This window comes from Mus musculus, chromosome 11 (assembly GCF_000001635.26).
Source record: "Mus musculus strain C57BL/6J chromosome 11, GRCm38.p6 C57BL/6J".
Taxonomy (NCBI): Eukaryota; Metazoa; Chordata; class Mammalia; order Rodentia; family Muridae; genus Mus; species Mus musculus.
The window spans coordinates 69,672,757-69,696,305 of record NC_000077.6 but is presented as its reverse complement, the minus strand read 5'-3'; the positions used below and the strand labels follow the sequence as shown (position 1 = coordinate 69,696,305).

Here is a 23,549-nt window from a genome sequence, read left to right as displayed (position 1 = left end):
AAACCAGGATGAGCTGAAAAAATAACCTATGCTGGGAAGGAGGTAATTAGCAGACTTGAAACAAGTTGGGGGGAATTCTGGAAGAGGGAATCTCAACTCAGAAACTGAGTCCATCAGATTGGCCTATAGGCAAGCCCTTTGGGGGCATTTTCATGATTAATGATTGCCGTGGGAGGGCTCAACATACTGGGGCGGTGCTGAGTTCCTGGGGCCAGGGCCCGCGTCCCATCCCTGGCACACTGGCCTGGGTGGGTGCCTGTCCACTTCTGCTTTCACTGGCCCTCAGAGTTCTTGGTCTGGAGTGCCACTGCGGTCGCCTGCCTGCACGCGCCCGGGCGCAGGACGTCTCTTACTTCTTGCACAGCACTCCGGGGAGGTTGGAGTTTAATCACACAAACAGTGTCCGGCTTCCTGTCCTCATCCGCCCCCCCTCCGGCCCGCTTCCCTGGTCCCTCCCTCTCCCCTGGCCCGATCCGCCCACCAGCTCCCCCTCCCCATCCCTCGGGTCCCGGGATGGGGGGGCGGTGAGGCAGGCACAGCCCCCCGCCCCCATGGCCGCCCGTCGGAGCCAGAGGCGGAGGGGGCGCCGGGGGGAGCCGGGCACCGCCCTGCTGGCCCCGCTGGTGCTGAGCCTGGGCCTGGCGCTGGCCTGCCTTGGCCTCCTGCTGGTCGTGGTCAGCCTGGGGAGCTGGGCAACGCTGTCTGCCCAGGTGAGGCCCTCAGCATACCCCTTTCTGGGTATCTTAGGAGCAGAAAGTGCAGAGAAGCAGATGGGGGCCGGGTGGGCAGAGGGCCAGGGGATCGGAGAAGGGGTGGAGGATGAGATGTCAGAAGGACAGGGTGACGCTGCCTCCTTCCCAGCAGGAGCCTTCTCAGGAGGAGCTGACAGCAGAGGACCGCCGGGAGCCCCCTGTGAGTAGGTGTGGATGCTGCGTTCGGGATGCCAGCATGGAAAATGTGTCTAAACTGAGCGTTGGCTTGCTGTGACAGTTGTGTGAGGTGTGTGCAGGGAGACTCCAGCTGGCACTAGTTTAAGACTGAGTGTGCGGAGTGAACCAGCCCACGTGGGTATGTCGGTGTGTACAAGAGGGTGATCTGGATATAAGGGGGCAACTTTACCAAGGTGAGAGTTGTGCTGCCCGAGTGGAAAGTGCTGATTGGCTGTGACGTCTGAACCAGATACCAGAGAATGATAATGTATCACCTATGCATACATGCTGTCTGTCTCTGCCCCACCTTCCTGAGATCCTGTGCAGGTGTGTGTGTGTGCGTGTGCGTGTGCGTGTGCGTGTGCGTGTGCGTGTGTGTGTGTGTGAGTAGACTGCAGGTTGTTGATTGGGGCTGAGCCTCACTCTCCAGTTTGGCCAACCCCTAACCTCCCAGGTTTTGTGTCTGTTACTGGCTGATGGTTCTTCTGACAGGCTCTTTGCTTGTTTGTCTCTGGGAGGTCCTGTTTGAACCCTGCCCTTAATTCCTCTAGGAACTGAATCCCCAGACAGAGGAAAGCCAGGATGTGGTACCTTTCTTGGAACAACTAGTCCGGCCTCGAAGAAGTGGTGAGCATCTGTCCCTATGTCCCAGTCTCAGTAACAAGATTCTTTGGTTCATATACTGCTTTGCTCTGAATTCACAGCAGTATTATGAAGTGAGCAGAGGGGGGAAAAAACTACTATTTTTGTAGAGAAACTGAGGCAGGGAGCCTGAAGGAGACCCAGAGTCAAGCAGCTAAGCAGCTGAGAATGGAATCTAAGAAGTTCAGCTCTAGCTTTTTTGTTTTTTGGTCTTTCGAGACAGGGTTTCTCTGTGTAGCCCTGGCTGTCCCGGAACTCACTCTGTAGACCAGGCTGGCCTTAAACCCAGAAATCCGTCTGCCTCTGCCTCCCAAGTGCTGGGATTAAAGGCGTGTGCCACCACCGCCCAGCTTCAGCTCTACCTTCTAAAGCTCATTTGCCACATGGAGCTGCTAGCTGTGGACCCTACCACAAATGACCAGGCGTTAAACAGACTCCAGGAGTTCTCCTAAAGAGGCCCAGGCTTCCCTAAATAAAGGCTCCCATGAATCAGTGGTTCATTACTAGATATATTACTGGTTTGGTTGGATGAAAGTTTCCCTGCTCTGTGTGTGTCTGTATCTGTGTATCTGTGTCTGTCTGTGTGTTTGTGTCGTGTATCTGTGTGGTGGTGGAGCTAGATTCCAGAGCCTCGTGCATGCTAGGCAAACGCTCTACCACTAAGCTGCACCCTAGCCCAGTGTGATTTTTTTTTTCTTTTTTGTTTTTATGAGACAGGGTTTCTCTGTATAGCCCTGGCTGTCCTGGAACTCACTTTGTAGACCAGGCTGGCCTCGAACTCAGATATCCACCTGCTTCTGCCTCAAGTGCTGGGATTAAAGGTGTGTGCCACCAAGTCCGGCTTCCAGTGTGATTATTAATTAATAGCCACTTCTTGCTCTCAGAAGTATCGCAGTTTGGATGATAAATTATGTTGTCACTGTTGATGGAGGAGGAGGATTATCCAGCAGTCTGGATAACTGCCAGTGTCCTGAGCAGGGTGAAAGGCTGGGGACTAGCTCTTGGATCCCCTGAGAGGTGTCTCTGCTAATCTCCTAATAAATCCTTGCTTTATTTTTAGCTCCTAAAGGCCGGAAGGCGCGGCCTCGCCGAGCTATTGCAGCCCATTATGAGGGTAGGTAGCCCACTGTGGAGGGAGGGATGGTGGGAGATGGGCAGGGGAAGCCTCACCAACCCTTTCCTGTGTCTTACAGTTCATCCTCGGCCAGGACAGGATGGAGCACAAGCAGGTGAGTCCCACCCAACCTCAGCTTTCCCTGCACGCATCGGCAGAACCCAGACCCCTCCCCAAACCAGTGGCCCCCAGCTTCCTCCTCTAATGCTCAGGCTTTTCCAGGAAGCACCTGTGGCCCTGTGTTCTCTGTGTACCATGGGTTCTCCTACTGTGTGATCATTATTTCTCCAAATGTTTCTAGTCTCTGCCTATCTCTGTCCCCCACCTTGACACCATGACCTTAGGACCTCAGACTCAACTCTGCCCCTTCCCCATCCTGGATCACCTCCTCCCCCCCCGCCCCCCCGCACCACCCCCCAGCTTAGCTCTCCTATCCCATTGCTTCTCTGCTTAGCTTCAGTCTCTCCATGCTATGGCCTCAGCCTCACTTCCTGGCACTGTGAGGCTGACTCTCCTGTGCCCTAGTGTGCCTCTTCTGGACTTTGTACTTGCTGTTTTGTCACCTGGAACATCCATCCACTGTGAAGGCCCGGAGGCAGGATTCGAGGGTGGCTCGGACTGGGGCATTAGTAGTAGATAAAGGGAGAACTGGAGATTCTACATGTGGCTTAGAGATGCAGGGCTTGCTAACGGGTTAGATGTAAACAGTAAGAGAAATGGAGGATCAATAAGTAGAATCTACCTCCTTTTCTGTTTTTGAGGTGGGGCCTTGCCACTCTACCCAGGCTGTTCTAATACTTCTGGGCTTAAGTGATCCTCCTGCCTCAGCCTCCTTAGCGGCTGAAACACCAGGCTGGTGCCTTCATATCTGGCTAGAATGTCTGAGAAAGATAATGCCATTTCCTAAGACTGGATTGCCGGGGAGGAAAGGAGTGTAAGTTGACTGATTAACTTGGAGATGTCTAATTACCAACAAATGGGAGGGCGGTTAGTAAAGTGAATTTCACCCGTGGGTGTGTGGGAAGGCTGGCCCAGGCTAGGTGAGAAATGGTCATGGGGTTGTTATTTAAAGCTACAGGATGAGATGAGACACCAGGGGAGAGAGACTCCCCGTGAATGAAGCTGGGCAGAAGGGGAAGCCAGCTGAAGAGATGGGAAAGGAAGACTCTGAGGCAGGGCGGTGCCCTGAGATCTCAGAAGACAGTTCCAGGCAGGAGGATGTGGCTGTCTGTGCAGAGGCAGCTGAGAGGCCACATGACATGGACAGAGATGTGACTACAGGGTTAAGTGACATAACACCAACTGATGACCTTAATGGGCAGTTTCAGGGTTGTGGTTAGAAGTGAAGACGGAGAGCCAGGCGTGGTGGTTGCATGCCTTTAATCCCAGCACTTGGGAGGCAGAGGCAGGCGGATTTCTGAGTTAAGAGGCCAGCCTGGTCTACAAAGTGTATAGCCCAGGACAGCCAGGGCTATACAGAGAAACCCTGAGTAGAAAAAAACAAAAAAACAAAACAAACAAAGAAAAAAAACAACAACAAAAAGAAGTGTAGATAGAGCGAGCGCAGCAAGCATGAAAAAGGGAATGAGAAGACAGCGGCAAGAAGGAGAGAAGTGGCTGGTCGGTAAAGAGGGATGTAAGTCAGAGAAAACCTTGGTCCTTAGCAAAGCTGCATTCCTCCTGGTGCGGTGCCTTTGGGGTAGGCACTGGGAGTAGCCGGTAGGCATTAGAACTGATCAGATCCCCACAACCGCCATAGCAGGAGGACACCGATAACCTACGTCTAATGAGAGGGATATTCAGCTTGCCCAAGGTCATGGCAGGCCTAAGTGGTGGAGGTGGGATTCAAAGCCAGCTAGGACATGCTTAGGTGCTGAACAGAGTCTTCATGAGAGACTCACTTGGGGCAGGGATAAGGTTACCCACAGGCTAGAGAAGGTAGAAGGGATGATTCTAGAAGGAAGAGATGACACACTTCCATCCTGAAGATGCCAAAGGAACATGAGAAGTGGTGCTTGTAGGTTTTATGGGGGACCCCAGGGGAACTAGGGACATGGCAGCAGAAGATCTGAGGAGAGATGCTACACTAACAAGTATAGCCCTTATGGGAGCTGCCAAGTAGCATGGGACACCCTTGAAGGTTTATGGTGCTGCGTGACCTAGGAGCCATTCACATTCCCAAGTATACCCTGTCCTCAGACCACAACTAGCCTTGCCCTAAGCCAGTCTACACCCAGTATTCCTTCTCCTTTTTCCTTCCTCACTGTTCGGTAGGGCCAGGCTAGCTCTCTTCACCTTGGGAGAGATGGTTTGTTTGGGCATCATTATTTCGGCATTATTGGGCAGCTGATGATTCCCCAAGCCTCAGCCCACCGGCTCGGCATACATGCAATCAGGAACCTGCTCAGTACCAGGGGCCAGGCCACGGTGAGTCACACTCACACATCTTTGCTTAAGGATTCACCACAGAGGAACAGCAGGCAGTCTGTAAATGTGTAATTACAGTGGTAGATGACAAGAATGATGGTAAGGTAGCCCAAGATACATGGCACCACACAGGAAGACGATTTTACAGTGGAGTCAGGGACTCCTTGCCCCTGGTAGTAGCATTTAGGCCTTAGTAGGCCTCAAAGCTTAATTGGGTGGTAGAGGCAGGCTCAGGACCCATGCAAGGCCAGGCTTTCCCAAGAGTCTGATGAGGCGGAAGGTTGTTAAAGAGTTTCAGTGAGGTGGGGGTGGAAAAGCGCTCTATACATGTGGGGTACCTGATCTTCTGATACTGTGACATGATGTCCTCTGCAGATACATTGGGCCATGTCCATAGCACCCTGAGATGCATGGGGCCCTCTGATGGCTGCAGGTTGCACATGCCTGTAAAAGAAAATAGGGTAGGGTAGAAGACTACGGAAGACAGATGGCAGGCAGGTCACAAAGAGAGAAGGGATTGTTCTTCAGTGACCTATCCATCAAAGGTAATGCAGGGAGAGTCAGGTTTTGGACATAGCAACTCCAATACTTTGGGGAATAAACTGGAAAAGTCAAAATTGGAAACAGTGAGGAGTCCCGAGGAGGCCAGACTGGGGAGGGAGGGGAGGAGAGGACAGGGCTGTTCAGGAGCGGGAACAGTAGGAAACTGTTATTATTGAGCAAATTTGGTATTGGTATAGGAGAGACTGGTGGTTCTGTGAGCCACGCATGGGGTGTGGATACTGGAGTGAGTCTTCATTCACCCTTCTGGGTTAAGGGGTCAGGTCAGTTTGGGTAAAGGGAGGCTGGTAAAGGACAGGTGGCTGTGCTAACAACTCAGATGGAAATGCCCAGAAAGAATCACTGCCCCCCCCCAACCCCACAGTGAGCATGGGGTGGGTAATGTGGAGAAGGGACAGGGAGACAAACTGAAGGAGGGCCATAGGCTAGCTAGACCAGTGCTGTACCACAGAGCCACACCCTAAGCCAAAGAGTTACTGTTTACTTGAGAAAGGGATGAGAAAGCCAGGCAGGGTGGAGCGCAGTGTGATTCCAGCACCTTGAAGGCAGAGGCAGGAAGGTCAAGGCAGTGTACTGTAACTACCAGGCAGCCAGGGCTACACAGTGAGACTCTGACTTCAACCAAGCAACAAAAAATAAGAGACAGGAACAGAGCTGGGGATGGCAGAGAGGGAGGGCTGAGGGGGGTGGATGACTGACTGACTGTGGGGCCTGAGGCCCAGGGAGCCTGTGGACCCAAAGGATGAGAACTGTCAGGTAACTCCTCACCCGTGCATCTTAGGCCTACCTTAGGTGAGGCCCAGTTCTAAGTGCTGGGAAGATAGTCGGGGTGAATAGGACAGCTGTCCTTGCCCTTGCAAGGGGGGATGAATACAGAGTTCATGTTTTGCTGACTGCTGGGGAACAAGAAGGGAAGTCAGAGATGGGCATGGCCGGGTCTGTTTGCTTGTCTTATTTTGCTTTGTTTTGAGACACGGCTTTGAATTCAGGAGCTTTCTTTCTCAGAATCCCAAAGGATCAGATTATAGACCTGTTCCATCTCTCTCTCTCTCTCTCTCTCTCTCTCTCTCTCTCTCTCACACACACACACACACACACACACACACACACACACACACACACACCACTCCCCCCCACTCCCCGCCCCACATATCACACACACACACACACACACACACACACACACACACACACACACACACCACTCCCACAGGAGAAACTAGAAGTCATTGTCAGGAAGAGAAGAGCTGGCGGGGGTGCAGTTGGGGGAGGAATACCATTATAAAGCCCCATAGAGAGAAGGAGCTTGGAGCATGGTGGGAGACAGGAAGAAGGCCAGGATGGGACGTGGTAGTAGTGGTGGGGGTGGGAGTGGGGTGGGGGTGATAGCCTTGGAGCAGAATCTGGGAAGTCATAGACTCTGAGGTCCAAGCTGACTACTACTTCCTTGTTGTTTGTTTGTTTTTTTTCGAGACAGAGTTTCTCTGTGTAGCCCTGGCTGTCCTGGAACTCACTTTGTAGACCAGGCTGGCCTTGAACTCAAAGATCCACCTGCTTCTGCCTCAAGTGCTGGGATTAAAGGCGTGTGTCACCATGCCTGGCTTTCTTTACAGTTTTCGACTACACTAGTTCTAGAGATTTCTCTTTGTTTTGTGGTGACATAATTTAGAGTCCTAGGCACGCTAGCTGAGCACTTTACCCCTGAGCTACATCCCCAGCCCTTTGCATGGCATGGCTTTTGGTAGCAGCTCTATTAAGATAGATCTCACAGCCGGGCAGTGGTGATGCACGCCTTTAATCCCAGCACTAGGGAGGCAGAGACAGGCAGATTTCTGAGTTTGAGGCCAGCCTGGTCTACAGAGTGAGTTCCAGGACAGCCAGGGCTACACAGAAACTCTGCCTCGAAAAACCAAAAAAAAAAAAAAAAAAAAGATAGCTCTCACATCCCATGCAGTCCGCCCACATGTATAATCCTGTGCTCTACTGTGACTAAAGTGCACCCTGAGGTGTAAACCGTTAATCACCAAAAACCATGGCTCACACCTGCAATCCCAGCATTAGGAGGCAGAGGCTGGTGCAGGCCAGTTTCTGGGTTAGAGACCAGCATGGGTAATATAGTGGACAACAGGATAGCTAGGACTGCATAGAGAGCCTGTCACAAACATGAGGCCAAGTCTGGTAAAGTGGCACATACCATAATCTCAGCACTTGGAAGGCAGCATGAGGAATTCAAGTTCATCTTCAACTGCATTGAAAGTCTGAGGCAGCCTAAGCTACATGAGATCCAGTGTCAAAAAATAATAGTAGTAATAAAAAGAGGAAGAAGCAGCCGCGCATCCTTTAGCCATCACATTATAGTCCCATCATGGCTAACCTCAAGTAATCACCTGCCCCCTCGCAGTCTCTATAGACTACTTATTGCAGGTATTTCCTATGCTTGGGAGCAGACAATATGTGGTTCTTTCACTGAGCACAATGTTTTCAAGGTTCACTCACATGCTAGCAAGCAACTCTTTATTCCTTTCTACAGCAGAGTAATGGACCAAGAGACAGGGATGTCATATTTACTCATCTGTTCATTTGCTGATGGACATTAAGAGTTATTTTATTTTTTTCTTAGTTTTGTTTTGTGACAGGGATCTCTATGTATCCCAGGCTGTTCTGGAACTTGCTCTATAGACCAGGCTGGCCTCAGACTCACATAGATACTCTTGCCTCTGTCTCCCAAGTGCTGGGATTAAAGGTGAACACTAAAGGTGTGCACCAGCAATGCTGGGCATATTCTTCTCATTTGTATAGGAAGTTTTCAATTCATAACCCATGAGTCTGTGGCCTGTCACCTGTTTTCAGTTGACTCAAATGATGCGGGCACGTGTGTATATAGTATAGTATAGTATAGTATAGTATAGTATAGTATAGATGTTCAGGACATAAACCGTGAAGTAAAATGTAAAAACCCCAACTCTTCTGCTGTAGCACTACTCTTTATTCTCCCCAGAAGCAATCACCAGTGACAACTTCCTGGTCATGTATGTTAGGTTTCATCACACAATACTTTATTATCACTTCGTGTACCATAAGGGCATGGCTCCACCTATACTCTGGGCAAGCTGTACCATGTATGTGTGTGTATACACACACACACAAACACACACACACACACACACACACACACACACTCTTAATGGATTCCTGGGGAATGTGTGTGGGGTCTTGTAAAGGGGCTTCTACTTATCCCTAAACATCCCCCATTCAGGTGTGGATGGGACAGTGAGTGGCTGGGAAGAGACCAAAATCAACAGCTCCAGCCCTCTGCGCTACGACCGCCAGATTGGGGAATTTACAGTCATCAGGGCTGGGCTCTACTACCTGTACTGTCAGGTAAGCCCTGCCTGGCTTCAGGGGCAGAGCAAAGGCTAAGGGGAGGAGGGACTGGCAAGGAATGGGTGGGAGAGGGAGACTCTGCGACTCATGAAGGAAGATGCCTGGCTTTCGATGAGGGAGGCAGAGGTCTGGATTTGCTTGCCTCTCTCTGTTCCAGGTGCACTTTGATGAGGGAAAGGCTGTCTACCTGAAGCTGGACTTGCTGGTGAACGGTGTGCTGGCCCTGCGCTGCCTGGAAGAATTCTCAGCCACAGCAGCAAGCTCTCCTGGGCCCCAGCTCCGTTTGTGCCAGGTGTCTGGGCTGTTGCCGCTGCGGCCAGGGTCTTCCCTTCGGATCCGCACCCTCCCCTGGGCTCATCTTAAGGCTGCCCCCTTCCTAACCTACTTTGGACTCTTTCAAGTTCACTGAGGGGCCTTGCTCTCCCAGATTCCTTAAACTTTCCCTGGCTCCAGGAGCATCACCACACCTCCCTACCCCACCCCCACTCCTCCACCCCCTCGCTGCTCCTTGGTCCAGTCCTGTCCTCTCCTCAAAGGCAGCCAGAGCTTGTTCACATGTTTTCCATTCCACAGACGTATCCTTGCTCTTCTTTAACATCCCATCCCACCACAACTATCCACCTCACTAGCTCCCAAAGCCCCTACTTATCCCTGACTCCCCCACCCACTCACCCGACCACGTGTTTATTGACTTTGTGCACCAGGCACTGAGATGGGCTGGACCTGGTGGCAGGAAGCCAGAGAACCTGGGACTAGGCCAGAAGTTCCCAACTGTGAGGGGGAAGAGCTGGGGACAAGCTCCTCCCTGGATCCCTGTGGATTTTGAAAAGATACTATTTTTATTATTATTGTGACAAAATGTTAAATGGATATTAAAGAGAATAAATCATGATTTCTCTTCTTTGGGGTTCAGAGTAACTGAAGATTGTGGGAAGGGGATTTAGGCTTTGGGGAACAGGGACCTGCATGCCTCCAAGCTGCAGTTCTGAATAGAAATCACAAAGGTACCAGAAAAAAAATGCAAACAAACAAACAAACAACAACAAAACCCACCTGGTCCTCTGCTCAAGGTGCTGCAGAAGCAGCCTCATTTTCCTAGCAAAGGACTTCCTCCTGCAGGGGAATCCCTGGCTAGGAGGAGCAGGGCCCTTCCTCTTGGCAGCCTCAAGCAGTTGAGCAGGTGCTGGCAGAGGTCTGGCTAGGACATGGGATGGGATCTAGCTTGGGAAGGGGCTTAGAACCAGCCGTAGGAAGGATTCCGGTGGGCCAGCTACATGGGCGTGGGGAGGAGAGCTGCACCGACTGAGGGGCTTGCCGCTTTTGTCTTTTCTCTTTGTCCAGAGAACCTTATGTAAGAACTCTTCTTGGGAAACAGGAAGTCCAGCTTGCCAAGTTCAGCACAGGGAGTAGTGCAGGCCTGGTTCCAACACACCCGGCCCAGCCTTAACCCCAGCACCCTGCCAGTTTCTTGTCCCTGGTTCTCCTCCCTGCTGGCCCCTAAACCCCTTTTTTTCATCTCCAGTCACCCCTAACAAACCTCCTCAAAGATCTCATTCATGCCTGAGTCAGAGTCTACCACACTCACCTTCTAAACCCCACGCTGCCCAGCTTATACCCATTCCCTGCTCCTGGCACCATGCCCCATAACCAACCGACCTGCCCTCCTCCAACTTAGGGGCCGCCCCTGGGCTCCTGAAGGCTGGCCGCTCCTTCTGGGTGTCACGGCTGCCCTGTCCTTCCTAGATAATGGCACCAAATTCTCCTGAGGCTAGGGGGGAAGGAGTGTCAGAGTGTCACTAGCTCGACCCTGGGGACAAGGGGGACTAATAGTACCCTAGCTTGATTTCTTCCTATTCTCAAGTTCCTTTTTATTTCTCCCTTGCGTAACCCGCTCTTCCCTTCTGTGCCTTTGCCTGTATTCCCACCCTCCCTGCTACCTCTTGGCCACCTCACTTCTGAGACCACAGCTGTTGGCAGGGTCCCTAGCTCATGCCAGCCTCATCTCCAGGCCACATGGGGGGCTCAGTCAGAGAGCCAGCCCTTTCGGTTGCTCTTTGGTTGAGTTGGGGGGCAGTTCTGGGGGCTGTGACTTGTGCTGTCGCACTACTGATCCAACAGACAGAGCTGCAAAGCCTAAGGCGGGAGGTGAGCCGGCTGCAGCGGAGTGGAGGGCCTTCCCAGAAGCAGGGAGAGCGCCCATGGCAGAGCCTCTGGGAGCAGGTGAGTCAGGGGAGATGGGAATCTAGGGCTGAAGGATGAATGGCAGAGGGGTCTCAGAGCCTCTCAATCTGCAAAATTGCAAGTAAGTGCTGGAGGTGGATCTAGATTTGGAAGTCAAGGGAACAGCCATTTAAGGAAAATAAACACCCTGAAAGGCAGTCAGTGCCCAGATCAGGGGCCTATGACAGATACATACATTTCAGTTATTCCTGGTGTTGAGGAGGGCTGGGAAGAAGGTTGTCTGAGACCCTTAACATCTTAGTCAAACTCTGGCCCTCTTTCATGAGCAGAGTCCTGATGTCCTGGAAGCCTGGAAGGATGGGGCGAAATCTCGGAGAAGGAGAGCAGTACTCACCCAGAAGCACAAGAGTGAGTGAGCCCTGGGGTTTCGGTGCGGTTGGCGGTGACCCAGGAGCACGAGGGATGCGGAGCAGGGCTGAGGTGAGGGTGGACTCCAGGGCAGGTCAACACTGCTGTTTCCTCCTTCTTTCCTTAGAGAAGCACTCAGTCCTGCATCTTGTTCCAGTTAACATTACCTCCAAGGGTAAGCACTATTTTAAATAACGGCACTGTGGGAGGGGCACCAACCAGGAACTGTGGGGCTGGGGCCAAGAGAACCCTAGAACTGAAAAGGGAGAGAGCTCATGTACTGAGGGTAAGGAAATGCTGACCTGCACACTCCTCACCTCTAGCAGACTCTGACGTGACAGAGGTGATGTGGCAACCAGTACTTAGGCGTGGGAGAGGCCTGGAGGCCCAGGGAGACATTGTACGAGTCTGGGACACTGGAATTTATCTGCTCTATAGTCAGGTAATCCCAGATAAGCCCTGAGCCTGCCGTGTGGACATGGAGACTGGCTTGTCACTCTTCTTTCTATGTACCCTGTCTGTAAGGAGGGTTTTCCTGATCCCTCTGCTCATACTAAACTTAGAAAACCCCCTCCTTATTGCCTGGCTCCACTGCCAGTGCTCCTGAGGCCTCCAGGGACTGAATGGTGCCATCCCGGTTTTCTTCAGCGTCTCCCTTCTCTGACAGGTCCTGTTTCATGATGTGACTTTCACAATGGGTCAGGTGGTATCTCGGGAAGGACAAGGGAGAAGAGAAACTCTATTCCGATGTATCAGAAGTATGCCTTCTGATCCTGACCGTGCCTACAATAGCTGCTACAGTGCAGGTGAGAACTGTGGGCTCCGTGGAGTGTTGATATGAGGTAGCAGAGCTGACTTGGAGTGGGGAGTTAGACCAGAGAGTTGGGAACGGGGGTGGAGAGGCAAATCTGAAGACTCAAGAACAAGATGCCAAAGTCCTTGCAGGGAGAAAAGGCACCCGCCTATGAACAACTAGGTTCGTGCCTATAATCCCACATATGAAGCCCATGTGATAGGTTAGCCTAAAGTTCAAGGTCAGCCTAGGCTACAGAGTGAGACTGCCTTCAAAATTCAACAAAGCCAGTGAGACCGCTCACTTAGGAAAGTAACTTGCTCCATCCCTTACATCTCACCTCCTGGGTTTGATTCCGAGAACCCACAGAGCAAAAGGAAGGAACCAACTCTCAAGCTGTCTTCTGATCTCCACACATGCACATGTTCCCCAACAAAAAACTGAAAACATAAAATCAAAATGGAGGAGGGGCTGGAGCAGGCAGAACGAAGCGTCTGAAATGTTTTTTTCCCCCACCCTCAGGTGTCTTTCATTTACATCAAGGGGATATTATCACTGTCAAAATTCCACGGGCAAACGCAAAACTTAGCCTTTCTCCGCATGGAACATTCCTGGGGTTTGTGAAACTATGATTGTTATAAAGGGGGTGGGGATTTCCCATTCCAAAAACTGGCTAGACAAAGGACAAGGAACGGTCAAGAACAGCTCTCCATGGCTTTGCCTTGACTGTTGTTCCTCCCTTTGCCTTTCCCGCTCCCACTATCTGGGCTTTGACTCCATGGATATTAAAAAAGTAGAATATTTTGTGTTTATCTCCCACACAGCCCCAAATTCTTTTGTTGTGTGTGCGAAGGGGGTTTTGCGCACTGTGCCAAGCCTTGTCCACTGGAATGCATCCAGAACAGCAGCACCATCTAGCGGCAGGTTGAGGAAAGACTATGGTCTCTGCTAGGGAAAACCTTATCCAACTCTTCAAGTACCCTCTGCTTCAATTAACAAGAAGCCCGGCTTTCAGTATTTCACCTATTGCGTCCAAATTCTTGTTACTATCTAGAAAAAGATATATGTTAGGTGCCTCGATATGCATGCCATTCATCCTCCCCATTCTCCTATACACTTCCGAGCTGGGCACTGAGCTTTACGCCTTAAATCACAGTACTCGGGAGGCAGATCTCGATGAGTTCGAGGCCAACTTGGTCTAAATAGTGAGTTCCAGGCCACCCAGGGGTTACAATGGTGAGACCCTGTCTCAAACAAACTAACAAACAAATAAACGAAAGGCTCTCCACGATCAGACTGGTATCCGGGAAGTTTGTATGTACTGGACGCCCTGGCACACCGGTCGTGTCTCACTATTTAATCACGCCCTGCTTAAAGTTTTTGTTTTTTTTTCTTTTTTCGTTTTTTGAGACAGGGTTTCTCTGTGTAGCCTTGGCTGTCCTGGAACTCACTCTGTAGACCAGGCTGGCCTCGAACTCAGAAATCCGCCTGCCTCTGCCTCCCAAGTGCTGGGACTAAAGGCGTGCGCCACCACGCCCAGCTGTTTTTTGTTTGTTTGTTTGTTTTTAAAAACAAAGCCCTCAAAACCCAATGTTCGGCCTCCGTTTTCCTAAGCGCCTAGCTTTGGTCCAATCCTTGCGGGGCCCCTGACATTCTGGCCATGCACTGGGAAGCCCACTAGATCACCCAAAGCTCAGGCCACGGAAGAGCAGGGAGTACCGTGTGGCTGCGACGTAGAGCGTGAGGCTAGGCGCGACACGCAGGCGTAAAAGAGCGAGCCGTGGGACTGCCACACGCGGCAAGCCAGGCGACTGTGCGCAGGCTCGGCTCCGCGTAGAGCTCGAGGGCGGGACCGTCCGGTGGCCTAGACGCGCTGAGGTAGGCGGGACTGAGCACGAGCCGGCGCTGCTCGCCGGGTGTGACGCACTAATTGCGCGCCGCCATCGGCGGTGGGCCTGGGGCTCGCGGGAGGGGAAGGAGGAGGAGGGGTGGCGGCGGTGCTGGAGGTGGAGGTGGAGGTGGAGGCTAGAGCCGCGCTAGAGGCGGCCGCAGTGGGGCGGCACGAGCATTGGCTTCGTGAATTGAGACGGCTCCGCCTGAGGATAGCAGGAGTGGCGGGGTCGCCGCCGTCCGAAAGATGAGCCGGAAAGCCTAAGTCGGAGACAGCCGCCTTGGGGCCCGTGTGCCCGGCTTCCCCGCTCCTGGTGAGGACGCCCCTTCCCCTCCCCCCGCCCTTGTGGCCTCTTCCATTTCTGGTCTTCGCTCGCACCTAACTGGGCCCAGGAAGCCCTTTAAAGGACTTAAGACTGTTGTGTGCCGAGTCGCCCGAGCTTTCAAACTATACTGGGGCCGGGAAGCGATCAGGTCTCCTGGGAGAAGACTGGAGAGGGGCCGGTCTGCCTGGCCCCCACGGCTCCGTTCTGTCCCATCTCCTTAATTCGGTCGCTAAGCACCGATTCGGTTCGCTTGCAGTTTTCTTCAACGTTTCCTCTCATCACTCCATTTCCTGAGCCATTGCCCTCGCACCACCCTCCCCCATACCTGAGACGTGTGTGTTCCCCCCCTACCCCCATATCATTCCAGGGCGAAAGGGAACTTCCCACAGGGGACCAAAGTTTTCCTGGTGAAAGTTGTCTTCCCAGGTACCTGTGTCTGGGTTCCTGTGCTGAGCCATCTCTCTTAGCAAAACAGCCTTCAGACTTGTCCCAAGGACATCCATAGTAGCATTAAAGCTGAGCCTGGAAATACTGGGTTTCACCCAAAGAGCTTAAAAATAAAATATCTAAGGCCTACCAGTCAGTCATTTTCTTTTGTCTTCTCTACCTGGACAAGGGACGAAATGATGGCAGAGTCAGTTCCTTCTGGACGAGGTTGGCTGGGAAGAGCTGAAGTTATGAGTTTTTAGATTTGTCTTTAGCTGTATCTGAGATTAGAGGGACAATGCTGAAGAACAGTTCCGATCTTGGAGAAAGGAGTAGGGTGTCCTCAGTTGGATAATCAAACTTTTGTTTTACAGGGTACTGAAAGATGAAAGAGACTATACAGGGGACCGGGTCTTGGGGGCCTGAGCCTCCGGGACCCGGCACCACTTACTCAAATCCCAGGCGAGAGCGTCTTCGTTGGCCCCTACCCCCTAAGCCCCGGCTCAAGTCCGGTGGTGGTTTTGGGCCAGATCCTGGGTCTGGGACCACAGTGCCAACTAGACGCCTCCCTGCCCCCCGGCCATCTTTTGATGCCTCAGCTAGTGAAGAAGAGGAAGAGGAAGAGGAGGAAGATGAGGAGGAAGTAGCAGCTTGGAGGCTACCCCCTAGGTGGGGCCAACTGGGGGCCTCCCAGCGCTCTCGAGCTCTCCGACCCTCTCATAGAAAAACCTGCTCACAGCGCCGGCGCCGAGCCATGAGAGCCTTCCAGATGCTGCTCTACTCAAAAAGCACCTCGCTGACATTCCACTGGAAGCTTTGGGGGCGCCACCGAGGCCGGCGGCGGAACCTCGCGCACCCCAAGAACCATCTCTCACCCCAGGAAGGGGGTGCAACGCCACAGGTGCCATCACCCTGCTGTCGTTTTGACTCCCCCCGGGGGCTACCCCCACCCCGGCTGGGTCTGCTAGGTGCTCTCATGGCAGAGGATGGGATGAGAGGGTCTCCACCAGTGCCCTCTGGGCCCCCCATGGAGGAAGATGGACTAAGGTGGACCCCAAAGTCTCCTCTGGACCCTGACTCGGGTAAGGTGGGAAATGGGAAGGGTGATGAGCCTGGAGCACCAGGAGTTTGTTGCCATGGTGAGCCTAAGAAAAGCAGAGCAAAGCTTCCAGAATATCCGTGAAATGATCTTAAGCCTTAATTTTTATTAATTAATTAATTAATTAATTTAGTTTTTTTTTTGAGACAGGGTTTCTCTGTGTAGTCCTGGCTGTCCTGGAACTCATTCTGTAGACCAGGCTGGCCTCGAACTCAGAAATCCGCCTGCCTCTGCCTCCCAAGTGCTGGGACTAAAGGCGTGCGCCGCCACCACCCGATTTAAGCCTTAATTTTAAAGGCCCGTCTAGGCACACACTAATCCTATGATTTTGGAGGCTAAGATGGAACAATTAATCAAGGCCCCACCTGGGCTGCAAAGAAAGATCCTATCTTGTGGGAGCTGGGGACTCTGATTTTTAGCAGGACTGATACCTGGGACACAGTGTTGGGAACATCTACATAAGTAGATGTCCTATGGTCTTCAGTGCAGATGACAAAGAGCTATCTATGCTCTAGGAAATCATGTTGTCCATTCTAAGGCTTTCTTCCTGCCGGAAAAAGGCCTAGACATGTGGATCTCCATAGGACACTCATGGTTCTTATGGAATATATCATTTGTAGATTTTAACATTTTTATTTAGAATATTTCCTCTTTGAGAACTCAAGCTAAAAACTTACCAACCTTACTACTACTGAGCCTTCCTCACTCACTGTGCACTGTTAGGTGGTAAGCAGATATTGGCAGCAGAGATTTCTGGTCTCCAAATCCTAGGCTTTTGCATTCTTCCTCTTTTTTGAAGATGACCTACTACTTTTTCTTCTTCTTCTTCTTTTTTTTTTTTTTTTTAATAAACTCTGGCTGTCCTTACATTAGGCGCGCACATATGTGTGTGTGTGTGTGTGTGTGTGTGTGTGTGTGTGTGTGTGTGTAGGGTGGTGGTGTCTGTATTCCATAAGGTTTCCATTGCTAGACTCTGCTTCAGTCTGTGTTCTGTGGTCTTATCATTTGTATGCATTGGTTCTTTTACACGGCCAGTTTCTCATTCCTATTTCTGTGCTTTATAGGCCTCCTCTCATGTACTCTACCCAATGGTTTTGGGGGACTGTCTGGTCCTGAAGGGGAGCGCAGCCTGGCACCCCCTGATGCCAGCATACTCATCAGTAATGTGTGCAGCATTGGAGACCACGTGGCTCAGGAACTTTTTCAGAGCTCTGACTTGGGCATTGCAGAAGAGGCAGATCGGACTGGGGAGAAAGCTGGCCAGCATAGCCCCCTTCGGGAGGAACATGTGACCTGTGTGCAGAGTGAGTCTTCAGAAGACTTAGTCCCCTTCTGGCCAGCTTTTCCGATAGAGTCTAAAGGCCCCCGCTTACTCTCTCCTACCTCCATTAGGTATCTTAGATGAATTCCTTCAAACTTATGGCAGCCTCATCCCTCTCAGCACTGATGAAGTTGTAGAGAAGTTGGAGGACATTTTCCAGCAGGAGTTCTCTACACCCTCAAGGTGAGCACTGAGGGAGGGCTGAGACCTACCTTAGGTAGAGGAGAGAATGTGGTGGATTTGAGGAAGTAAGAGCTAGAGCTGCAGCTGAGGAAGCTGCAGACAAAGTGTCAAGCCCTGTAAGACAACTGGGGGGATCTTTATGTAGGACACTAAGAGACATTGAAAAGCTTGTCCATGAGCATTCTCGTGTCTCTTTGTGGGGAGTGGGAGACCATCGAAACAACCTGTGAAAAAGAAAAGTTGTTTTACATAGTTATTCTAGACAGTAGTAGTGGGTATTTCTGGCTGCTCCAGCCACATTAGCTCTTGTATAATTACAAAAATTTGGCCTATGCAGGAAGAGTCTGGTACTACAGCTGATCCAGTCTTATCAGCGGATGCCAGGCAACGCTATGGTAAGGGGCTTCCGGGTATCCTATAAGCGACACGTGCTCACCATGGATGACTTGGGTACCTTATATGGACAGAACTGGCTCAATGACCAGGTAAGAAGAGGAACATAAAAGAGCTTGAAAAGGCCTTTGGAGGGAGAGTGGATGCGTAAGGGAACCCTCCACCCCCATGCTACATCCTCCAGAGCAAATTGCCATTTTTTCCACAGGTGATGAACATGTATGGAGATCTGGTCATGGACACAGTCCCTGAAAAGGTAGGTCCAAGCACACTTTTTTGTTTTGTTTTTTTTCGAGGCAGGGTTTCTCTGTATAGCCCTGGCTGTCCTGGAACTCACTCTGTAGACCAGGCTGGCCTGGAACTCAGAAATTCGCCTGCCTCTGCCTCCCAAGTGCTGGGATTAAAGGTGTGTGCCACCACTGCGCGCCCCCCCCCCCCCCTTTGGCAGGATTTTTCTGTGTAGCCCTAGTTTTCCTGACCCAACACTAACCAGATTCTTTAGTCACCAGAACCTTTGCAATCCTGAGCAGTTTTTTTTTTTTAAAGTATTTTATGTATATGAGTACACTGTAGCTGTCTTCAGACACGAGAAGGGGGCATCTGATCCCATTACAGATGGTTGTGAGCCACCATGTGGTTGATTGGAATTAAAACTCATGACCTCTGGAAGAGCAGTCAGTGTTGGTAACCACTGAGCCATCTCTGCAGCACTCTGAGCAGTTTTCTCCTCCCTTTTCCTTTCCTTTTTATTTTTACTTTTTATTTTTTGGTAAACATCCATTTTCATCTCTTCTATTTTATATAGCCTAAGGTCTGCGGTTTGGAGGGGGAGATAGTAAGGGCTAATCTATTCATTTTAAATCTGTAAGCCAATCTGTAGTGTTTTCCTGTTTGGTTAAATTGGGACAGGAACTTATCTATAAAAGGTTAAAAAGAGTATGGTGGTATCCTTGGAGCCATTTCAGTTGGACACTATGAAGCAGTGTGTGGATTGGGAGGGTGGAATTGTGGGCAAGCTGAAGTCTTTCATTCTGTTCAGCTTCTTTGTGTCTTTGGCACAGGTGCATTTCTTCAACAGCTTCTTCTATGATAAACTCCGTACCAAGGGTTATGATGGGGTAAAGAGGTGGACCAAAAATGTGAGTTACGAATTTACAACTACTTATATAGCACCTTGTCTCTAAAAAAAAATGTAATAAGAGTTTTGCTTGCTATGAGTCCTTTCCCCAATCCTGGTCATCATTCTACAAAGGTTAAAGGTCTTGTGTATCAGGCGTGATTGTAGAAACTGAGGATGCAGTATTAAATCAGAAGAGTTCTTTCTGTGATGGAATGAGGGTAAATTACAGCAGGTCCTGGAGTGCTGCAAATGTCCTACAACAGTAATGTGACAGCATGGGAATGGGGACTTTGGATTGGGTGTAGGTCTTCCTTACATCTGTGCTAAGGCCTTCCACATTTGAGTGATAGGAGTCATCCTGTGCGGTCTGGGAGCAGCACTTGGGCAAAAGGAGCAGCAAGTGCTTCAGACCCAGAGAAAGAGACCACTCTGACACAGTGACTGTGGTAGCTGAATACAGAAAATTGGAGAAGATCATGTGAGGCACGTAAGGTAGACTGTCAAGGATAGAGGTTGTTCTGTGTACATTGTCTTGTGTGGATGTAAGTGCATGCCATGGTGTGGATGTGGAGGTTAGAAGTCAGCTTGTAAGAGTCAGTTCTTTCTTTCTGTGATGTGGGTTCCAGAGCCCAAACTCAGGAAGTCAGGCTTGGTGGAAACACCTTTACCCTACCAGACTAGCGATGCTTCATGTTTGGTGTCCCCATTCGGTGATGGAATAGAAGGAGAAAGGAGTCTAGGTGAAGTACCTGGGGCTGGAGTGCCAAAAGGAGAGGCGAGAGGAGGTTAAGGTAGAACTTGTAGACATTTCTGGCAGGTTTCATGTGGGATGAAGAGATCAGTGGAGAATTATATCTGGGTTTTTGGCTTAAGTGATAGTAAAAATTGGGTCAGGAGCAGATGTGGAGGTATTTAAGAACTTCCATAGGTTTCTCTGTCCTGAAATTTCATGGCCTTTCATAACAGGACAAAGGAACATTGGTTCTAACACACACATGTCTTCCTCCTGTTACCTAACACTGCCTTTCTATTCCCTGACCTACCCCAGATAGTAGCTAGAGCTAGAGCTCTTTGTCACTCACAACCCCAGTCCAAGCATCAGGATTTAATTTTTGTGCTTAGAATTACTCAGAGACCTGTTGAGTCGTGTTTCTTCCAGTAGAAGCAAGAGTGAAATACAGTTTAAAAACAAACAAAAACAAAAAACCCTTACTTAGCCTTCTGTATATTGAGGTAAATGAAAAGGTGCGTGCCGCCAAGCCTGTGTGTGACTCACATGGTGGAAGGAAGGAGAGAATCAGCTTGCCCTCTGACCTCCATGCCTCCACCCTGGCATGTGTACCCACTCCCCTCCTCCCAATAACAATGTAATAAAAAAATGTTTCTGTGACCTTGAGCAATTACTTTCCCAATTTGCAGTTTCCTCCTGTCTTGAGTGACACAAGAAGTTGGTGATAGTGTGAGCATTTCTTTCAGGCCATGTGTTTTATGTGGATAGTAGTGTACTCCCTATAGTGAATGAGGGCAGGTGCTTTTGTTCTCTCCCTCTTCCAGATAAGGAAAGGTAAAGAAGGTTAAGTAGCTTGCTCATGGTCATGGACTAGTAAGTGTAGAAGCTGAGTTTCAACCATGTCAGTGTGGCACCAAAATCTTGAGTCTGTTTTTTGTTTGTTCTAAATTATTATATGTGTATATATGTTTTGCCTGAGTGAATGTCTCAGCACCACATGAATGCAGTGCCATAGTGGCCAGACATGGGCATCAGATCTCTGAAACTCAAGTTACAGGTGGTTGTGAGCCACCATATGCGTGCTGGGAATTGAACTCTGTTTCTCAGGAAGAACAGCCAGTGCTCTTAACCAATTGGCCATTTCTGCAGCTCCAGAGTCTGGGTACTTATCTAGACTTTTTCCTTTAATGTATATGTACCTGGTAGCAGAGCATGTAGTAGAGGCTGGCCTTGAACTCGTAGTTCTACCTCCCAGGTGCTAAATTAGAAGGCACATGTGTTCTGATATTACCTTCTTATTTCTGTCTTTCTTCACCATCAAATATCTCAATATCAGCCAGGCCTGAGAAGCAGGAGCATATCTGGGTTAGGAAGATATCTCAACCTATAGAGGGCATACAAGGACTGGAGTTTGATCCCCACCTAAAAAGCCAGGCCAGGGGTAGTTGTTTTCAGTGCTACAGAAGTGGAGGTAAGTAGATTCCTTGGACTTGCTGGCCAGCCCACCAACGTTATTTGCTGAGTCCTAAGTCAGGGAAGGACCCAGTCTTAAACAAAAGGGCAACATTGTCTGAAGAGTATGTCCCCACCCCCACCCCACCCCCGAAAAAAAACCCTCCCAAAAGTAATAGCATCTGATGCTGAGCCTTGCCTCACAGTCCATGATGTATATTTTGTAACTCCTTTGCTTGTTCCATATTTTTTTTTTTAGAATCCTCATGGCAATCAATAGGGTTTTATGTTGTAGCTGACTTCCAGCACTCTCTTTCCAGGTGGACATCTTCAATAAGGAATTACTGCTAATCCCCATCCATCTGGAGGTGCACTGGTCCCTTATCTCAGTTGATGTAAGGCGACGTACCATCACCTATTTTGACTCCCAGCGAACTCTAAATCGCCGCTGCCCTAAGGTTTGAGGAGGTTGTGGGGAAACAAGTAGTAAAATTGTAGGGAGATGTGGCAGCAAGCCATTTCAGGAAGAAGCGTGGGCTTGGAGTCCGAGGAGTGAGTGGGTGTGATGTTTCCCACCAGCACACTCTGTGTTACACTGGCAGGTGATTAAGGTGTCACTTTCTTTTTTCTTGCCCACATAGCATATTGCCAAGTATCTACAGGCAGAGGCAGTCAAAAAAGACCGACTGGACTTCCATCAGGGCTGGAAAGGTTACTTCAAAATGGTGAGTTTCCAGAGAAAAATGGAATAGTTTGATAGGAGGCAGCAATTGAATTCGTAACCTCTAGGAGTCTCCAAGTGAACAGATTCTTGCTTTCTATTCCCTAGAATGTGGCCAGGCAGAATAATGACAGTGACTGTGGTGCCTTTGTATTACAGGTAAGCAAATGATAAGGTCTTCTTAGCTCTCAGTCAGTAGCTTAGGGGTTGTTGGTAGCTCTTGCCTCATTTGGTTCAGTCAGATTGCACAGCAGGGTGTACTTTTATGTGTTAGCACAGAAACCCTGGTTTCATTGGTTTTCTCCATCCTCAGTTGGGACTGTATCTCTGGCTTTGGTCCTGATATAGAGGCTTCCCAACATCCAACTAAATATATTTTCCAGTTTAAACACCAGATATATTATGTAGGCTTGTTGAAGCCCCAGGCTTAGTCTATAATGGCAGTGTGTATGAGAAACAGATATTTTCTGAGAAATTAAGATGTATTTTGTGTGAAATGTGTAGCACAGGTCCTGACTTGGGAGGGTGCTCAGTAAACTGTTCTCATGGTCTACTTTGTTAACACCCAGTACTGCAAGCACCTGGCCCTGTCTCAGCCATTCAGCTTCACCCAGCAGGACATGCCCAAACTCCGTCGTCAGATCTACAAGGAACTGTGTCACTGCAAACTCACTGTGTGAGCCTCATACCCCAGACCCTTAGCCCATCAGTGGGCAGGGGAAAGGGAGACCCTTCCCAAGAAACTCTAGTTCCTTTTTGTTTCTCTACCCAATTCCCTTTGGATTTTCATATTTAAATGTTTGGTTTCTGTATTTTGTTTTTTTTTGCTGCGAGTATATTGATTTCTGATGGGAAGGGAATGGCCACATAAAAGCAAGCCTCTTTCTCCCTCTATAGGAGAATGTTGCCTTGTGGCCTAGGTGGAGCAGCCATTCCTCCTTCCATGTTCAGAGGGCAGGAAAACAGTGTGGGGGTGGTGGACGCGCAAAGGGATTACTGCCTGCCCGATCTTCAAACTTTTTTTTATATATATAAATATATATAAAAATGCCACGGTCCTGCTCTGGTCAATAAAGGATCCTTTGAAGATATGCAAGTGGTGGTCTTCCTTAAGGGGCCTCAAAATAGTGGCTGTGCTTTATCTCAGGTCTTCTTCCAGCTAACACTGTTAGCGATCCCCATTTCAGGGCTTGAGAGTCCAGCTTTCGATAGATGCCATCCCCGGGGAGCAGATGGCAGTAAATATGAATTAAGACTCGCTTATTCATGTAAGGAAGCCCAGGAGAAACTGGAAACATACTAAATGAACCAGTGATTGAGTGGGACAATCCTTGACAGCTTATCCCCCTATGCCCTTTAACCCAAAAGTGGGTTCCATCCTTTTTGTCTCCAGTCGGGGAAACTTACTATCCAATGAGATATCGCTACAATATTTTCCTGAACGGAAGA

General features: G+C 50.0%; 4 protein-coding genes and 1 long non-coding RNA gene across 10 annotated transcripts; 4 read left to right on the top strand and 1 right to left on the bottom strand.

Moving 5' to 3' along the window:
* The first annotated feature begins 207 nt into the window (after positions 1 to 207).
* Tnfsf12 (tumor necrosis factor (ligand) superfamily, member 12) lies at positions 208 to 10,066 on the top strand. The gene is made up of 7 exons (NM_011614.3): positions 208 to 710; positions 865 to 912; positions 1,481 to 1,556; positions 2,632 to 2,685; positions 2,765 to 2,800; positions 8,930 to 9,054; positions 9,215 to 10,066. Exons 1-7 carry the CDS (start codon positions 552 to 554, stop codon positions 9,464 to 9,466), a joined length of 750 nt encoding a protein of 249 aa, NP_035744.1. The 5' UTR covers positions 208 to 551; the 3' UTR covers positions 9,467 to 10,066.
* Tnfsfm13 (tumor necrosis factor (ligand) superfamily, membrane-bound member 13) lies at positions 208 to 13,729 on the top strand. Of its 2 annotated transcripts, none has more exons than NM_001159503.2 (13): positions 208 to 710; positions 865 to 912; positions 1,481 to 1,556; positions 2,632 to 2,685; positions 2,765 to 2,800; positions 8,930 to 9,054; positions 9,215 to 9,349; positions 11,176 to 11,277; positions 11,568 to 11,646; positions 11,774 to 11,821; positions 11,973 to 12,088; positions 12,314 to 12,452; positions 12,962 to 13,729. In NM_001159503.2, the coding sequence occupies exons 1-13, from the start codon at positions 552 to 554 to the stop codon at positions 13,069 to 13,071; spliced, it is 1,227 nt and encodes a 408-aa protein (NP_001152975.1). In that variant the 5' UTR covers positions 208 to 551; the 3' UTR covers positions 13,072 to 13,729. The 2 variants fall into 2 exon arrangements, with proteins under 2 accessions (NP_001152975.1, NP_001029269.1); NM_001034097.2 differs by having other exon boundaries at positions 862 to 912; positions 11,970 to 12,088.
* Positions 5,165 to 14,274, bottom strand: Tnfsf13os (tumor necrosis factor (ligand) superfamily, member 13, opposite strand). Of its 2 annotated transcripts, NR_166808.1 has the most exons (4): positions 14,159 to 14,274; positions 12,780 to 12,879; positions 11,633 to 11,902; positions 5,165 to 5,556 (listed from the first exon to the last, which is right to left on the bottom strand). It is a non-coding gene; the product is annotated as a tumor necrosis factor (ligand) superfamily, member 13, opposite strand (long non-coding RNA). The 2 variants fall into 2 exon arrangements; NR_166809.1 differs by lacking the exon at positions 12,780 to 12,879.
* On the top strand, positions 10,752 to 13,729 carry Tnfsf13 (tumor necrosis factor (ligand) superfamily, member 13). Of its 2 annotated transcripts, none has more exons than NM_001159505.1 (6): positions 10,752 to 11,277; positions 11,568 to 11,646; positions 11,774 to 11,821; positions 11,973 to 12,088; positions 12,314 to 12,452; positions 12,962 to 13,729. In NM_001159505.1, the coding sequence occupies exons 1-6, from the start codon at positions 11,047 to 11,049 to the stop codon at positions 13,069 to 13,071; spliced, it is 723 nt and encodes a 240-aa protein (NP_001152977.1). In that variant the 5' UTR covers positions 10,752 to 11,046; the 3' UTR covers positions 13,072 to 13,729. The 2 variants fall into 2 exon arrangements, with proteins under 2 accessions (NP_001152977.1, NP_076006.2); NM_023517.2 differs by having other exon boundaries at positions 11,970 to 12,088.
* Positions 14,222 to 23,196, top strand: Senp3 (SUMO/sentrin specific peptidase 3). Of its 3 annotated transcripts, none has more exons than NM_001163571.1 (11): positions 14,222 to 14,317; positions 15,456 to 16,163; positions 17,245 to 17,484; positions 17,573 to 17,684; positions 18,022 to 18,169; positions 18,286 to 18,333; positions 19,139 to 19,216; positions 21,700 to 21,837; positions 22,021 to 22,104; positions 22,209 to 22,259; positions 22,670 to 23,196. In NM_001163571.1, the coding sequence occupies exons 2-11, from the start codon at positions 15,467 to 15,469 to the stop codon at positions 22,778 to 22,780; spliced, it is 1,707 nt and encodes a 568-aa protein (NP_001157043.1). In that variant the 5' UTR covers positions 14,222 to 14,317; positions 15,456 to 15,466; the 3' UTR covers positions 22,781 to 23,196. The 3 variants fall into 3 exon arrangements, with proteins under 3 accessions (NP_001157043.1, XP_006534593.1, NP_109627.3); NM_030702.4 differs by lacking the exon at positions 14,222 to 14,317 and adding an exon at positions 14,336 to 14,643; XM_006534530.3 differs by lacking the exon at positions 22,209 to 22,259 and having other exon boundaries at positions 14,311 to 14,643; positions 22,670 to 22,973.
* The last annotated feature ends 353 nt before the right edge of the window (positions 23,197 to 23,549 follow it).

What these genes read in the sequence shown, in the direction of transcription:
- Tnfsf12 (NM_011614.3), top strand. Translation starts at nt 552, where the DNA reads ATGGCCGCCCGTCGGAGCCAGAGGCGGAGGGGGCGCCGGGGGGAGCCG. An exon ending in GGGCAACGCTGTCTGCCCAG is followed by an intron (nt 711 to 864) that starts GTGAGGCCCTCA and finishes CCTTCCCAGCAG; the next exon opens with GAGCCTTCTCAGGAGGAGCT. An exon ending in TATTGCAGCCCATTATGAGG is followed by an intron (nt 2,686 to 2,764) that starts GTAGGTAGCCCA and finishes TGTGTCTTACAG; the next exon opens with TTCATCCTCGGCCAGGACAG.
- Tnfsfm13 (NM_001034097.2), top strand. Translation starts at nt 552, where the DNA reads ATGGCCGCCCGTCGGAGCCAGAGGCGGAGGGGGCGCCGGGGGGAGCCG. An exon ending in AGTCCGGCCTCGAAGAAGTG is followed by an intron (nt 1,557 to 2,631) that starts GTGAGCATCTGT and finishes CTTTATTTTTAG; the next exon opens with CTCCTAAAGGCCGGAAGGCG. An exon ending in TCTACTACCTGTACTGTCAG is followed by an intron (nt 9,055 to 9,214) that starts GTAAGCCCTGCC and finishes TCTCTGTTCCAG; the next exon opens with GTGCACTTTGATGAGGGAAA.
- Tnfsf13 (NM_023517.2), top strand. Translation starts at nt 11,047, where the DNA reads ATGCCAGCCTCATCTCCAGGCCACATGGGGGGCTCAGTCAGAGAGCCA. An exon ending in GGCAGAGCCTCTGGGAGCAG is followed by an intron (nt 11,278 to 11,567) that starts GTGAGTCAGGGG and finishes TTTCATGAGCAG; the next exon opens with AGTCCTGATGTCCTGGAAGC. An exon ending in ACTCACCCAGAAGCACAAGA is followed by an intron (nt 11,647 to 11,773) that starts GTGAGTGAGCCC and finishes TTCTTTCCTTAG; the next exon opens with AGAAGCACTCAGTCCTGCAT.
- Senp3 (NM_001163571.1), top strand. Translation starts at nt 15,467, where the DNA reads ATGAAAGAGACTATACAGGGGACCGGGTCTTGGGGGCCTGAGCCTCCG. An exon ending in TCCTCTGGACCCTGACTCGG is followed by an intron (nt 16,164 to 17,244) that starts GTAAGGTGGGAA and finishes TGTGCTTTATAG; the next exon opens with GCCTCCTCTCATGTACTCTA. An exon ending in TGGACACAGTCCCTGAAAAG is followed by an intron (nt 18,334 to 19,138) that starts GTAGGTCCAAGC and finishes TCTTTGGCACAG; the next exon opens with GTGCATTTCTTCAACAGCTT.